The 13799-nt window shown below is 38.1% G+C and overlaps 1 protein-coding gene across 1 annotated transcript; it reads right to left on the bottom strand.

Moving 5' to 3' along the window:
* Nucleotides 1-992: 992 nt before the first annotated feature.
* Nucleotides 993-11825, bottom strand: LOC119474790 (protein LBH-like). Its single transcript, XM_037747080.1, has 4 exons — nucleotides 11656-11825; nucleotides 6191-6269; nucleotides 5453-5621; nucleotides 993-2098 (listed from the first exon to the last, which is right to left on the bottom strand). The coding sequence occupies exons 2-4, from the start codon at nucleotides 6266-6268 to the stop codon at nucleotides 2028-2030; spliced, it is 318 nt and encodes a 105-aa protein (XP_037603008.1). The 5' UTR covers nucleotide 6269; nucleotides 11656-11825; the 3' UTR covers nucleotides 993-2027.
* Nucleotides 11826-13799: the final 1974 nt, after the last annotated feature.

Here is a 13799-nt window from a genome sequence, read left to right as displayed (position 1 = left end):
TTTACTTAAAGGACCAGTGTGCAGGATTTAGGGGGATCTATTGGCAGAAATGTGTTGGATAGGGGAAGACTGAAGGGACATGGCGGCGATCAACCGTACGAACGAAGGTCTCAAAATAATTATGAGACAGCTGCAGTGTATGAGCACAACAGACAACGGAGTCCCCAGTTCACCCGTACGTGAGCGTTAACTTAGCAGATAGATAACTTAGATGCTGCGTGTAGTGTCGGCAGCCACTTTCTCAGTAAAAGTCTCCACCGTTTAGTTTAGCAGGTTGTCAGCTGTGTGTCCGCCCGGCGTAACGATATTCTGTCTACCTGGATTAACGATAGCGATTATCCAACAAACCGTGTGTGTGTTTGTGCTACGTTAGCATCTGTAGCTCTGCTGGTAGCTTCGTGCTCACCGTAGTCACACAGCGTGGCGTCACTTCAGCGAGTTTCTGACAGACCGTGTGTGTGTTGTCAGTGGCGTTCTAGCTGTGAACGTAGGTGTAGCAGACAGTGTGTGTACACTTTATTTTCATTTGTCGGTGAATAAATGCTACTAGGCTACAACTCCTCAAGACCCGAGCCAACTTCCTGTATCTGTAACGCCGTCTCAGACTCTCTTAAGGTGGACCAGCTTTTCTCCTTTAAGTGACGAGTTTTCTCAGCTTTTTAATTAATAATTAACATTTCTCCATAGCGTTAATCGGTTAAAATGCTTAATGTCGGATAACGGTTAAACGGTTAATTATAAACATCCCGATTAGATATGTGTATAAAACAAATGTTTGCATAACAAGAGATGAATGTGTACGAACTTTACAATCCAAACATACGTCAGATTGCATTGAAGTCTATGAGATCTTCTGTCTTCTTTCCTCTGAAAGGGAAGTACCCGTATGTGTCGGTCTGATGTATAAGAGACAAAGAATCTCAACCAATCAGAGTTAACCTTCCTTGTCCCTTCAACCACCACAAACAACAGGGACAATAAATTAAAGAGCGTTTTAAGAATTTTGAAAAGGTTTATTACTTGTGCAATAATTTAGGCTTCCAGTATTTTAAAAAATATCATGTCTGTGACAAACGACACACGTCTAAAATATACTGGTTATCATTTACTTCTGTAACAAAATGGACTGCCTTTAAACTCCTGTGAACATATTGCTCCATTAAAGTAAAACACGACTACATTCCCTTTAACACCTACTGTATGAAGACAACATATCGTATAATATATTAAAGAACGTGTCGTAAATAACATCGAGTAAAGTGATGAAGGCTTTCTTAATTAATCAAATACTGCTCTTTAAAACATCGTAGCTATTAGTACAAAGTGAATAGTGACACCAAGCATCACCAGAACTACAGCAGTCAGCACTTTAACATATACAGTGATGTAATTTACATCTAGAGTTAAAAACTGTGCACAAAATACAGTAGCTACCATCAGTAGTAGTAGTAGTAGTAATATGGCACACATGAGCTAAACAGCATTTAGAAACATCTGTCCAGATCAGATGGGCATCTGGACGGCGAGGGGCTTGGAGCCAAAGAGAGAGAGGACGTTTAATTTATCAAATTAAAAATATCTAAAGCTGGAAAACAATAGTCGTATTAGACGGGGAAACCCTCGGAGATTAAGCGTTTAAATCCTGACATTAAAAACACGCCTGCTGCCAAAAGTTAAAGTAGATTTTCAGGCAGAGAAGAAAATCGCCAAAAGGCAAACTAGACTTGATCCCTACAATCATCTTTATAAGCTTAAATGATGTGTCAGAACAACCGCCTTCATCAGAAGAAGAAGAGGCGTAAACAAAAACACCTTCTGCAGATTTATTTACGAAGGTGGCGACAGGACTCTGGCTCCAAGCCCGTGAAGCTGGGGTTTGGGAATCTGTTTTTTTTTTCTAGCCTCTCTAATCTCCGTGATCTTTTCTATCAATGCAAACGTGCTCTTCTACTGGACTCTATTTCATTCATCCATTATCTGGACACACTCACAGTAACAGTGGGTTACGCAAGAGGAGGAGACTTTGTTCAGTTGGAGTCCTGCATCTCCGGCCCTGAAGCCTCTTCGTCAACGCCGACATTCGATTCAACGCCCTCATCTGGAAAAAAAAACATGCAGATGTTGCAGATTACCCCCCCAAATATTTCAACAGGATATAAAGCTGAGTTTGAACCCCTGGTAACAAGGGCGGTCAATCGATTAAAATATTTAATAGCGATTAATCACACATTTTTTATCTGTTCTAAATGTACCTTAAAGGGAGATTTGTCAAGTATTTAATACTCTTATCAACATGGGAGTGGACAAATATGCTGCTTTATGCAAATGTGTGTATATATTTATTATTGGAAATCAATTATTAACACAAAACAATGACAAATATTGTCCAGAAACCCTCACAGGTACTGCATTTAGCATAAAACAATATGCTCAAATCATAACATGGCAAACTGCAGCCCAACAGGCAACAACAGCTGTCAGTGTGTCAGTGTGCTGACTTGACTATGACTTTCCCCAAACTGCATGTGATTATCATAAAGTGGGCATGTCTGTAAAGGGGAGACTCGTGGGTACCCATAGAATCCATTTACATTCACATATCTGGAGGTCAGAGGTCAAGGGACCCCTTTGAAAATGGCTATGACAGTTTTTCCTGGCTAAAATTTAGCCTAACTTTGGAGCATTATTTAACCTCCTTCTCGACAAGCTAGTATGACATGATTGGTACCAATGGATTCATCAGGTTTTATAGTATCAGTATTGACTTGTCTCTAGCTTTAAAAAAAAAAAATCGCAAGTTGCATTAATGTGTTAAAGAAATTAGTCGAGTTAACTTTGACAGCCCTAGTAGAAAAATAAACAAAATAAAAGCGGTCCACTTCAAAATAAAGCCCAAATGTCTCAACTCAACTGGACGCATATTCTCTAACAGCTTTGTTGGCCACAAACACCAAATGTTTTATATCATCATGTGATGAAAGCTGCTGTTCAGCTGCATTTCACAATGTCAACTGATTCTCAGAAGCAGCGTGATGCTGATAAAGTCAAAGGAAAGAGACGCCCAGCGGCGGTCAGATGCAGATCCACACTATCGATTTATTTTTATACAGCCCAATATCACAAATCATAAATGTGCTTCAGAGGGCTTTACAATCTTTACAGGATACGACACCCTCTGTCCTTTGTGACCCTCACAGAGGATAAGAAACACCCTTTTGCAGAGTAACAACTCAATGAAAGTACAGCATAGAGGTGAAAATGAGTTCCCTGTAATGATTCACATTTATCCTGAGTTGTGTGACTTCCTGTTTGGGAGACGGATGATGAGACCGACTCCATATCGCAGCTCATTTTTCAACTCAGTGATGCATAGCGTCAGATTTCTGTGCCGCAGTCGATCACTTTACATTCGTCCTCTCGTTCAGGTGAGAACGACTGCTGCAAACTGCGTCATTAGCATAAAGAACTACAGGAAGTCGTGACAGGAAATAACCTTTTATGGGTTTAAAGAGACGGATGTTATTTGTGATCGTGTTTGGAGACACTCAGAGGACAGATGTTTTCACGACTGTATGAACACAGCCGGTGGTGGAAAGTAACTAAATATGTTTACTCATGTACTGTACTTAAGTATAATTTTGATGTATTTGAATATTTACATTTTTATGGTACTTTATACTCCACTGCAATTATTTCATGGCTATAGTTACTAGTTACTTTACAGATTATGAACTTACATAAAAAACACATCATAAGCTTATAAAATAACTACATTTTTTAACATTAAACCAGTGACTCCAAACATGTTTGGCTTGTGATCTCTTTAAAAGTCAGTCTTTAGTCGGGGCTCCTTCAGTGGTGGATGAAGTACCTGAAAGTTTCACTTATGTAAAAGTACAGATATCTAACCAGAAAATTATTTTATTAGAAGTTTTACTGTACTTAAGTATCAAAAATATTTATCCGATATTAAATGTACTTAAGTATTGAAAGTAAAAGTAGTAAATGCTGTTAATAAAAAAGCGAGCAAGTCAGAATTTTGAGATTTATGAAGTTTATGGGGCGGTCACACATGCAAAAAAATAATATTCACTTCCCGCTCACTTCCTTTCTACACGAGTGAAAGTGCGTAAATACCTTTTGCTTCCGGTTGCAAAGCAAATTCACATCTTTGCATTCAAAATGCAGTTTACTTTGGTGAACTTTCAGTTCGAAAAATCACCTCAGCAGGCGATAGTTACTCGCTTGCATTCACTCATGTGTGACCTTGCCCTTTATTTTTCCTCTTAACATGAACACCACCTTAATAATGGAGGCTACATTACACTTGAAGAAAAACAAGGTCTCAACAACTTCAAGGATTTAAAGAGAAAAATCCAGTTTTTCCTTCCCTCGTAGTCGCTAGTAGCAAGTAGCATGATCTGACATCTGGCACTTTGTTTGTCCATCACATGAATAATATAACTTGCAAGCTCGGACCACTGATTCGCCAAACCTGCTTGCGCGCAATAGTAACGAGTAACGAAGATGCTTCGGGGAAATGTATCGGAGTAAAAGTACTAGTGCTGACCGATAAATCGGATTTTCATCGTCATCACGACATGAACATATGCGATAAACACATCGCAAAAGACAGAAAAATCATTTTATTTAGGGATGGTTACCAAAACCCGGTATGAAACAGGCCCTGGGGTTAAAGACCGTTTGTATTTGTTATCACGCTGCAGCCTCCTCCTGCTCTGGGTCATATTAATATTTTAGATTGTTTCCAGTGAGATATTATAGAGTTCATATAGTGACAACATTTAGCCTAGTTATATTTAAAATATTAAATTCTAATCTGGTTCTGAATTTAAAGACAACCAGGCTGAAATAAGTATCCCTAATATGCTGACTTCAATATTTCAAGTGATATCATTGCAATATTGACCAATGATATTGCACATCGCAGGTTTTCCTCATGTCGTGCAGGCCTAAAAAGTACACATTTTATTTAGGTAATGTATCCGAGTAAAAGTGAAAATTGAGAGAAGTATAAAAACTAAAGTAAAGTACAGATACTCCCAAAAAATACTTAAGTACTGTTACAAAGTATTATTACACCACTGGGCTCCTTGTAACATTTCAGATGTCTGAGTTGTTATCAGTTCCACCTCTGACCTCCTCACATGGTTTAATTTAAATAACTGTTCCAGATCCAAAGAGGTAAAATGATCCAATATTTCAATATATTTCACAAAGAAAAAGCCCCAAAAAATAAATACAAATGTGTGTATCAGATCTTTGTAGTTTCTTCCTTCCCCTCCCATTAATCATCTGATCGGAATACTTCTTCTACTTTTAACTTTTGTTTCAGTCACTTGTAGTTGGCCAGTTTAAATCTAAATGAGCCAAATAACAAAAGGAAACCAGGTTTTCCGCTGTGACCTCTGACACTCCTCCTCCTCCTCACCTGCAGTTTGTCCGCCTGCACTCGGCCTCTCAGTTTCTGGAGAGCTCGGCTCGTCCGGCGGCCAGCGGAGCTCGCCGCTCTCCACCTCGGCGGCGTCTATCGGCTCCACCACGATGGAGGGAAGCCTCTTGGACAGCTTCGGATACCTTTCATGGGTATCTGGGAAGATCTGTTGGAAGCTTATGTAAGGTTTAACTGGAGGGTCAAAATATCTGAGGAATTACTCACAGCACATGAGAAAGAACAACAATGCGGTAAAAATGGGATTAGGAAAACTGTGTGTGTCAGATAAAAGATTAACAGCTGGACTTCACTGGTTTGTTACTTTGATGTGCAAACGCTCGTGATGCTATCTTTCCTATTTTCTAATTATATTCTATCTAATTATTGTTGGTAAAACAAAGAGAGTCCCTTTTTCAATAGAATTTAACATAAGAATTTAACAAACAAAACATCTCACCGGCGCTATCAAATAATAAAGCATGAGTGATGACTCTTTACATGTAATGATAATACATTATGTTTACAAAATAAAGCGTACAGTAGTAGATGATAAATCACTCAGCTGGATAAGACACACACCGTTTGCTCTCACAGCAGAGTCCAACTAATGACCTTCGTCACGCCAACCCACATTTCACTCTTGCTCATCCCTCCTGTGACTCACCACAGTGTGTGTTTTCTACTCCAGTAACACAGGACTGGTTTGAAACCATCAAAACACAACCAGAAGGATACGGAGCCCTGATCTGCTCCTGCTCCACCCCCGCTGAAGTCCTCCGTCCCGGGCTCCAGAGATTTCATCACCTCGGTCATCCTGGAGGGAAACACATGCTGATGATCACCAATCAATAAACTGTCTGGACTCTGTTACCGTTGGATTACTGACTCAAAAAGTTGCACTCGAACACACTGCAAGACTACAGCCGACGGCCAACTACCACATATGTGAGATGAAATAACTCTCCCTACCAGCAGGCGGCGGTAGTCTGTATTCGTCATTCAAAAAGGGAAACAGAAAGACCGAGGACGGCGAATATACAAGCCGTTGTTATGATGCGTTACATGAAACAAAGCAGCTTCTGCCGACCATTTTCACACCACTCACCACTTAGCTTCATTCCAGACGGCCATGTCGTTGTGAAAATATCCGTGTGTTGGAATGATCAGATGAGATGAAGATGAAAAATGAGAAGAGCCTTCTCGTGCACTGATTCGTTAAACACGGACAGATGTCGAATCAGCCAAAAAACCTCCGTCACGGGCAGACTAGAGCCAACGTACCGGGACACACCGAAAAAACTAGGCCGACAGACGCTCACTGACAGCCCCAAACTGTCCAACGTCCGACTGTCGATTTGGTGTTTCAGGACCTTTAAACTGATTTTTTTGGCCACTTGGGGGCAGCAGAAACAATTTGTTAATTCAACATTGATATATAATCACCTTTTTTTAACTTGTTAGCAAACAGTTGCTTATTTAGAGTCGTGTTTGTGTCCATCTGATGAATGTAAGTTCATTATTCTCTCTCTTTTAGCTCTGTTTTTGGTCTCCACCAGTAGGCAACCTCCAGGTCTGAAAAGTGAAGTCAATGCTGAAGTGCCTTAAACTGTCATTCTCTCTAACAGCCAGCAGGGGGCGACTCCTCTGGTTGCTAAAAGAAGTCTGATTGTATAGAAGTCTATGAGAAAATGAGCCTACTTCTCACTTGATTTATTACCTCAGTAAACATTGTAAACATGAGTTTATGGTCTCAATCTCTAGTTTCAAGTCTTCTTCAATACAGCATGATGTTCATTTAGTAAATTATGGTCCCATTTAGAGTCAAATAGACCATAAAGCAGGGGATGCTTTAGGGCGGGGCTACCTTGTGATTGACAGGTCGCTACCACGGCGTTTTCTGGTCTGGGAGTTGTCCGTGTTTTCATCTTAGAACTTTAACTCTTTCACAGTGTATTTTCACATCATGAAAGTTAATTATAACCTTTTTGGTCACTTAAAAACATCTTATTCAGCGTTTGGTTGTACTTAGCTCCACCCTCTCGTCACTTCTGGTTGCAAAAAAACAAGATGGCGTCAGCCAAAATGCCAAACTCAAGGCTTCAAAACTGTAGTCCACAAACCAATGGATGACGTCAAGATGACTACGTCCACTTCTTATAAGTCTTTGGTCTCCACCAACTCCTGACGGAAATATCTGTCTCTTTAGCTGCTAAATGCTCCACTATGTTCACCAGCTAGTCTCTAACTGGGTCTGTTTGCTGCTGAGCAGGTAGTGTAGAGCGGCTTTTTACAGGTTTTTCTCTGAAAACGACGCCATGAGAGCCGTGAGAGTGAACCAGAACAGTAAAGTTGTGGGCCGGACAGATAAACAGTGAGCTGAAACTCACTATGAAGCTCCGTAAAGCCGAGAGGAGCTGCTGCTTCAGCTGATAATTCTCTGTAGATTCAACACTACAAGTGAACACTTAATCATTTAGATTAAAGCTGCTTTAACTAATGCCACAATGTGACATCATGGCGTCCCCGGCCTCATCCATTATTTTCTTATATCGTAACACGTAATCATCCATTATCACGTACTTTAAACCTGCGATTACTGCCTCTTTAAACACCAGCCGGCAGCGCCAGCCTTCAGCTCACTAGACTTTAACATGTGACAAGTTATCAGAAACACCACTTTCCATACAATCAGACCGGCAGTTGCTGTTGCCATGGGGACGAGCGATTGAGATTGTATGCCTCTGATTGTCTGAGTAGTGCACTTTGCCTGAGCGCACAAGCGAGGCCCGAGAGCTGATTTGGGGGGGTATTCATGTGTGCACCGTTACGCAGCAATTACCGCCGTCAGGACTGGGGTCGGCGGCGGCGGCGTTGTTGTTGTGGTGATGAGACTTCTCTGTGAAACCTGGCTTCTGTACCCTTCATCATGAGCAGCGCTGAGACAATACGGCCTTTATTCGCCATCAGAGGCTGGTATTGTTCCTCTGTGCGGTCACTCCGGCCGGTCTCATGAAGGTAGCGGCCTGGAGAGGAGGAGGCCCTGCGGAGCTCTGCACATGATTCCTCTCTGATCTGAAGTGCATCCACTGAGGCGTAACAGACACACGAATTTAAATGTTGATGCCAGGCGTGACTGTCATGCTTTATTTTCTCTCTCTCTCTTTCCAGCTGAATAATAATAATGTCTTATTTTGAGCCATTAGGTCTGAACAAGGTTATCCATGTGTTAATGTCTGCAGGAAGCCGCTTCACTTCTGCTTCAGCAGAGAAATTAAATGTTAAGACTCTTTAGCTGGTTTCAACTGGTGGTTCAAATGATGCATTTTAAAGTATGTAATATAAATATTATAGGTCTTGAGTTGAATTGAACTCTTCATGAAAAACTAAGCTTTTACACTGGAGCCGTTTTATTTAGCATTTTATTTGTGTTAAAGTAAATGCCACTTAAGTGAAGATGTCTTGGTCCTTGACTTCAAAATGTACCTTAAAGGGAGATTTGTCAAGTATTTAATACTCTTATCAACATGGGAGTGGACAAATATGCTACTTTATGTAAATGTATGTACATATTTATTATTGGTTACCAACACAAAACAATGACAAATATTGTCCAGAAACATGAATAAATATGCTCAAATCATAACATGGCAAACTGCAGCCCAACAGTCAACAACAGCTGTCAGTGTGTCAGTGTGCTGACTTGACTATGACTTGCCCCAAACTGCATGTGATTATCAGAAAGTGGACATGTCTGTAAAGGGGAGACTCGTGGGTACCCATAGAAACCATTTACATTCACACATCTGGAGGTCAGAGGTCAAGGGACCCCTTTGAAAATGGACATGACAGTTTTTCCTCGCCAAAATTTAGCGCAAGTTTGGAACGTTATTTAACCTCCTTTGTGACAAGCTAGTATGACATGGTTGGTACCGATGGATTCTTTAGGTTTTTTCGAGTTTCATATGATACCAGTATCTTCACTCTAGCTTTAAAACCGAGAATTTGTGTTAACACGTTATTAACCACATTGCTCCGTAGCGCTACTAGTGGTCAAAACCTTCACAGGGCACCATTAAAGGTACATTATGTAGGATTTGGTGCCATCTAGTGGTGAGGTTGCAGTTTGCAACCAACTGACTACCCCTCCACTCACTCCTCCCTTTCCAAGACTGCGGTAACGTGAGCCGACGGGTGCATTTATTTGACAATTAATTGATAAAAAACCTAATCAAATATCACACGGTCATCAGTAACTTCTCTGTTGATTAACTAATTGCACTTGTCATTATTCTTTATTAAAGGTCTCATATTGTGCTCATTGTCAGGTTCATACTTGTATTTTGTGTTTCTACTAGAACATGTTTACATGCTTTAATGTTAAAAAAAAACTTTATTTCTCTCGTACTGTCAGCCTGAATATACCTGTATTCACCCTCTGTCTGAAACGCTCCGTTTTAGGGCGTTTCAACGGAATTGCGTTGCTAGGCAACAGCTTGGGTCCATGTTTACTTCCTGTCAACTGATGTTAATCACATACACTACAACAGGAAATAAACTGGGATACATTTAGAATGTTTACGTTTAAAACCGTGTAATGGTCTAAATATTGTATGTTTGTGACATCACAAATGGACAGAAATCCTAACGGCTTGTTTCAAACGCACAATTTCTGAATACGGGCTGTGTGTATTTCTCCGTATATTGAGCGTTTTGATAGTTTAACAGTATTTATATAGCACTTAAACCTGCTTTATAATATAAAAGACATCCAAAATCTCACTTTTTACAATATGGGACCTTTAACATCTGTTGTCTATATATTTTCAAAAACGTAACCTGCAGAAGCACTTTAATAATTCATTAAAAAATAAAAAAAATCTTTATAAATTAGAGCTGAAATGATTAGTCGATTAATACATTAGTCAAACGACAGAATATTAATCAACTAGTATAATAGATTTATTGAAAGTCCTATTTTTTTAACCAAATTTCAGTTTCTTAATGTGATGATTTGCTACTTTTCTTTGTCTTATTGATAATAATCTATATATTTCTTTAGTTTTGTGGCTGTTGGCCAAATAAAACAAAACATTTGAAGACATCCTGTTGGGTTTCAGGACATTTTCTGATTTCACAGACTAATAAATAACAGCCAGATTAATTGATAATGAAAACAATCGTCAGTCGCAGCCAACTGTACAAGCCAAAAACCCACAGAAGCACCTTGATGTACTGCAGCATCACAGACTGGAGTTTTTGAAGCCAGATACTTGCACCTACTTAAAAAAAAATTTAATTAAATCTCCAGGAAATTCTTCTTTTGCAGCCTCATTTCCATTTCTACTGTTTGCTTTCTCAGATGAAAGATGTGCATCTGGTGTGACCTCACGGATTAAAAATTCCTCCTCTTCTTCTGTCTGTCCATCATCAGATTCATCACGATGGAGTCGGTCCAGTTAAAGGAGCAGCAGCTTCCACAACAATAAATCCACTATTTTCATATTTTGCAGGGATATCGATAGAATGACCGCTCTACTCTCTACTCTCCTCTTCTATTATCTCTCCAGCTGCACTTCAAACATCTATTATTTCACATTTCTGCTGCTAAATCAGAGCCAGCAGCACCACCACCTCCTCAAAATGCAGCTTCCTCAGATAAACCCAGTAAGTTTTTTTTACAGCCCAAGGACATAAAATAAAAAATCCAATCCATGCCCAAATATAGTGATACTCTTCTTTACTCACCACACAGCCTTTCTGTATGCTCCACTGCTCTGTTTTTCTTTCATTTCTCATGTTGTTTGTTGCCCCAGTTCACATTTCCTGTTCTATTTTTGTATTCAAATGGCACAGAAACTTAAGTTTTTTTTATATTATACATCATATTTGTGATTAATGTGATTTACCTGCATGGCACACACACACAACAGGTAGTACTATTAATAGATTTTTAAATAGCAGTGTATAAAACACAGCTACACCTACACTTAATACAGGCTGCTTTCTTTCTCCCACACAATGAGCACCAGCAGTGCAGAAAAAAAACACATCTGAAGCAGCTTTTATGATTTTTTTTCTAAATCTAAATTATTAAACTCATCATTTAGTTTAATAAAAACAAATAAAAGCAGATTTGAGTGATTGATTGTGTTTCCAGAGTGGTTGTTATAATAATAGTGATAATAAAAAGCTGTCCTTACCTGTCTGTGGGCTGATCCAGTGTCTCAGAGCAGGAAGGTCTCAGTCCTCCGCTGCTTCATCACACTGATGCTGCTGCTGATGATGAGGATGAGGATGATGATGGTGATGATGATGATGATGATGATGTTGTGGGCGACAGGCGGCTCGAGGCTCCCGGTGAAGTTGCCGCTCGGATTGAACGAATCGTTCTGAGACTGCGCAGTGGAGCCGGACCGGTGCTGCGTTCAGAGACTGTCGGAAACGTTTTGATTACTAAGAGGAGCAAGGTGTTGTGTGTAGTCAGTGGTGGAAGAAGTACTCAGATATCTGTTACTTTAGTAAAAGTAGTAATACCACAGAGTACTCAAGTAAAATTACAAAAGTATTAACATCAAAATATAATTTAAATACCAAAAGTAAATGTACTAATTTTGCAGAAATGGCCCATTTCAGAATAATATATATTATATTATTGGATTATAATTATTTAATGAATTCATGTGTACATCACATTAATATTTTAGCTGGTAAACATGGAGCTCATTTTTATTATTTACATACTGCTGAGTAGCTTAATCTGTAATAATACATAATAAATTATCAGTTGATTTGTATTAATAATATAAATCTGCAAATAACTAGTAATTAAATCTATAAAATATTGTAAATGTAGTGGAGTAAAAAGTGCAATATTTTCCTCTGACCTGTACATTAATATTACATTTAAAATTGTATAAATAAATTAAAAACATATATATACACACACACATAACATCATCATTTATTAGTTTATTATATTTTGTATTATTTATCTGAATCTGGAAAGTAACTAAAATCTAAAGTTATCAAATAAATGTAGTGCAGTAATAAAAATTACGAGGAGCACTTTAAGGCATCACTTAATTGAAAGTGACTCAGGGAGCAGCTGTTGATGATTTTAGAATTAGCTAATGTTGTTAACAGTTAGCTGAATTTATCAGGTAAAATTGTCATATTTTCTACTCTAAAACTTGAACTTAAAGACACACGAAGATGTTTTCTATTTCTATAAGCCTGTTTTATGCTTTGACACTTAAGTTAAGTTAGTTAAAGGTTTTGTAATGCTAATTATCAAACAGCAAACAATGAAATATGCTTCTGCTTGTAGCTAACTTCAGTCAAGCTAGCATTTATTTTATCCCAAGAACACAGTTATAGTAAATATATACTTGTGATCTGTCTCCCTCTAGTGTGTAAATATATGTATTGATATTTCGTATGACAGTGTGTTGAATTCATGACATAATAACCTAACTTGAGTAATGTAACGTTGCTTTTAAATCATCCATATTTTTAACAAATACTTGATTTTTTTTTTGCCTTTTTCTGGTAAAACAGAATAATAATAAGCCTTTCAGCATTTTGTATTTGAGTAAAAGTAGCAATACCATAGTGTAATAGTACTCTGGTATAAGTACATATATATATATTATAAGTACAGGTACAAGAGAGTATTAACATCAAAATACACTTTAAATACCAAAAGTAAAAGTACTCATTTTGCAGAATGGCCCATTTCAGAATAACATATATTATTTAATTATGATTATTATATTTTAATATTGCAGTTGGTGAGTGTGGGTCTAAATTTAAAATCTTTATATATATTTTATATCACTTTATATTCTGCTGGGTAACTTGTGAATTTCTCCTGAGGATCAGTAAAGTCTTATTGATGTAATAACATCATCATTTATTTGTTTATTATATTTAGTATTATTAATCTGAATCTGTAAATCATAACTAAAGTTATAAAATAAATGTAGTGGAGTAAAAAGTGCAATATTTTCCTCTGAACTGTAGTGGAGCAGAAGTATAAAGTGGTAGAAAATGGAAAAACTCAAATAAAGTAGAATACTAGTACCTAAAAATTGTATTTAAGCACAGTAAGTGGTGGAAGAAATACTCAAATATTTTACTTAAGTAAATGTAGCAATACAGCAATGTAAAAATACTCTGTTAAAAGTAAAAGTCCTGCATTAAAAAATATACTTAAGTAAAATTAGCAATACCACAGTGCAGAAATACTCATGTCCTGCATTCAGAAAGTTACTCAAGTAAAAGTACAAAAGTATGAGCATCAAAATATACTTAAAGTACCAAAAGTAAAAGTACTCATTATGCA

The sequence above is a fragment of the Sebastes umbrosus genome, chromosome 16 (assembly GCF_015220745.1).
Source record: "Sebastes umbrosus isolate fSebUmb1 chromosome 16, fSebUmb1.pri, whole genome shotgun sequence".
Lineage (NCBI taxonomy): Eukaryota > Metazoa > Chordata > Actinopteri > Perciformes > Sebastidae > Sebastes > Sebastes umbrosus.
This window is presented reverse-complemented; position numbering and strand designations above follow the sequence as displayed.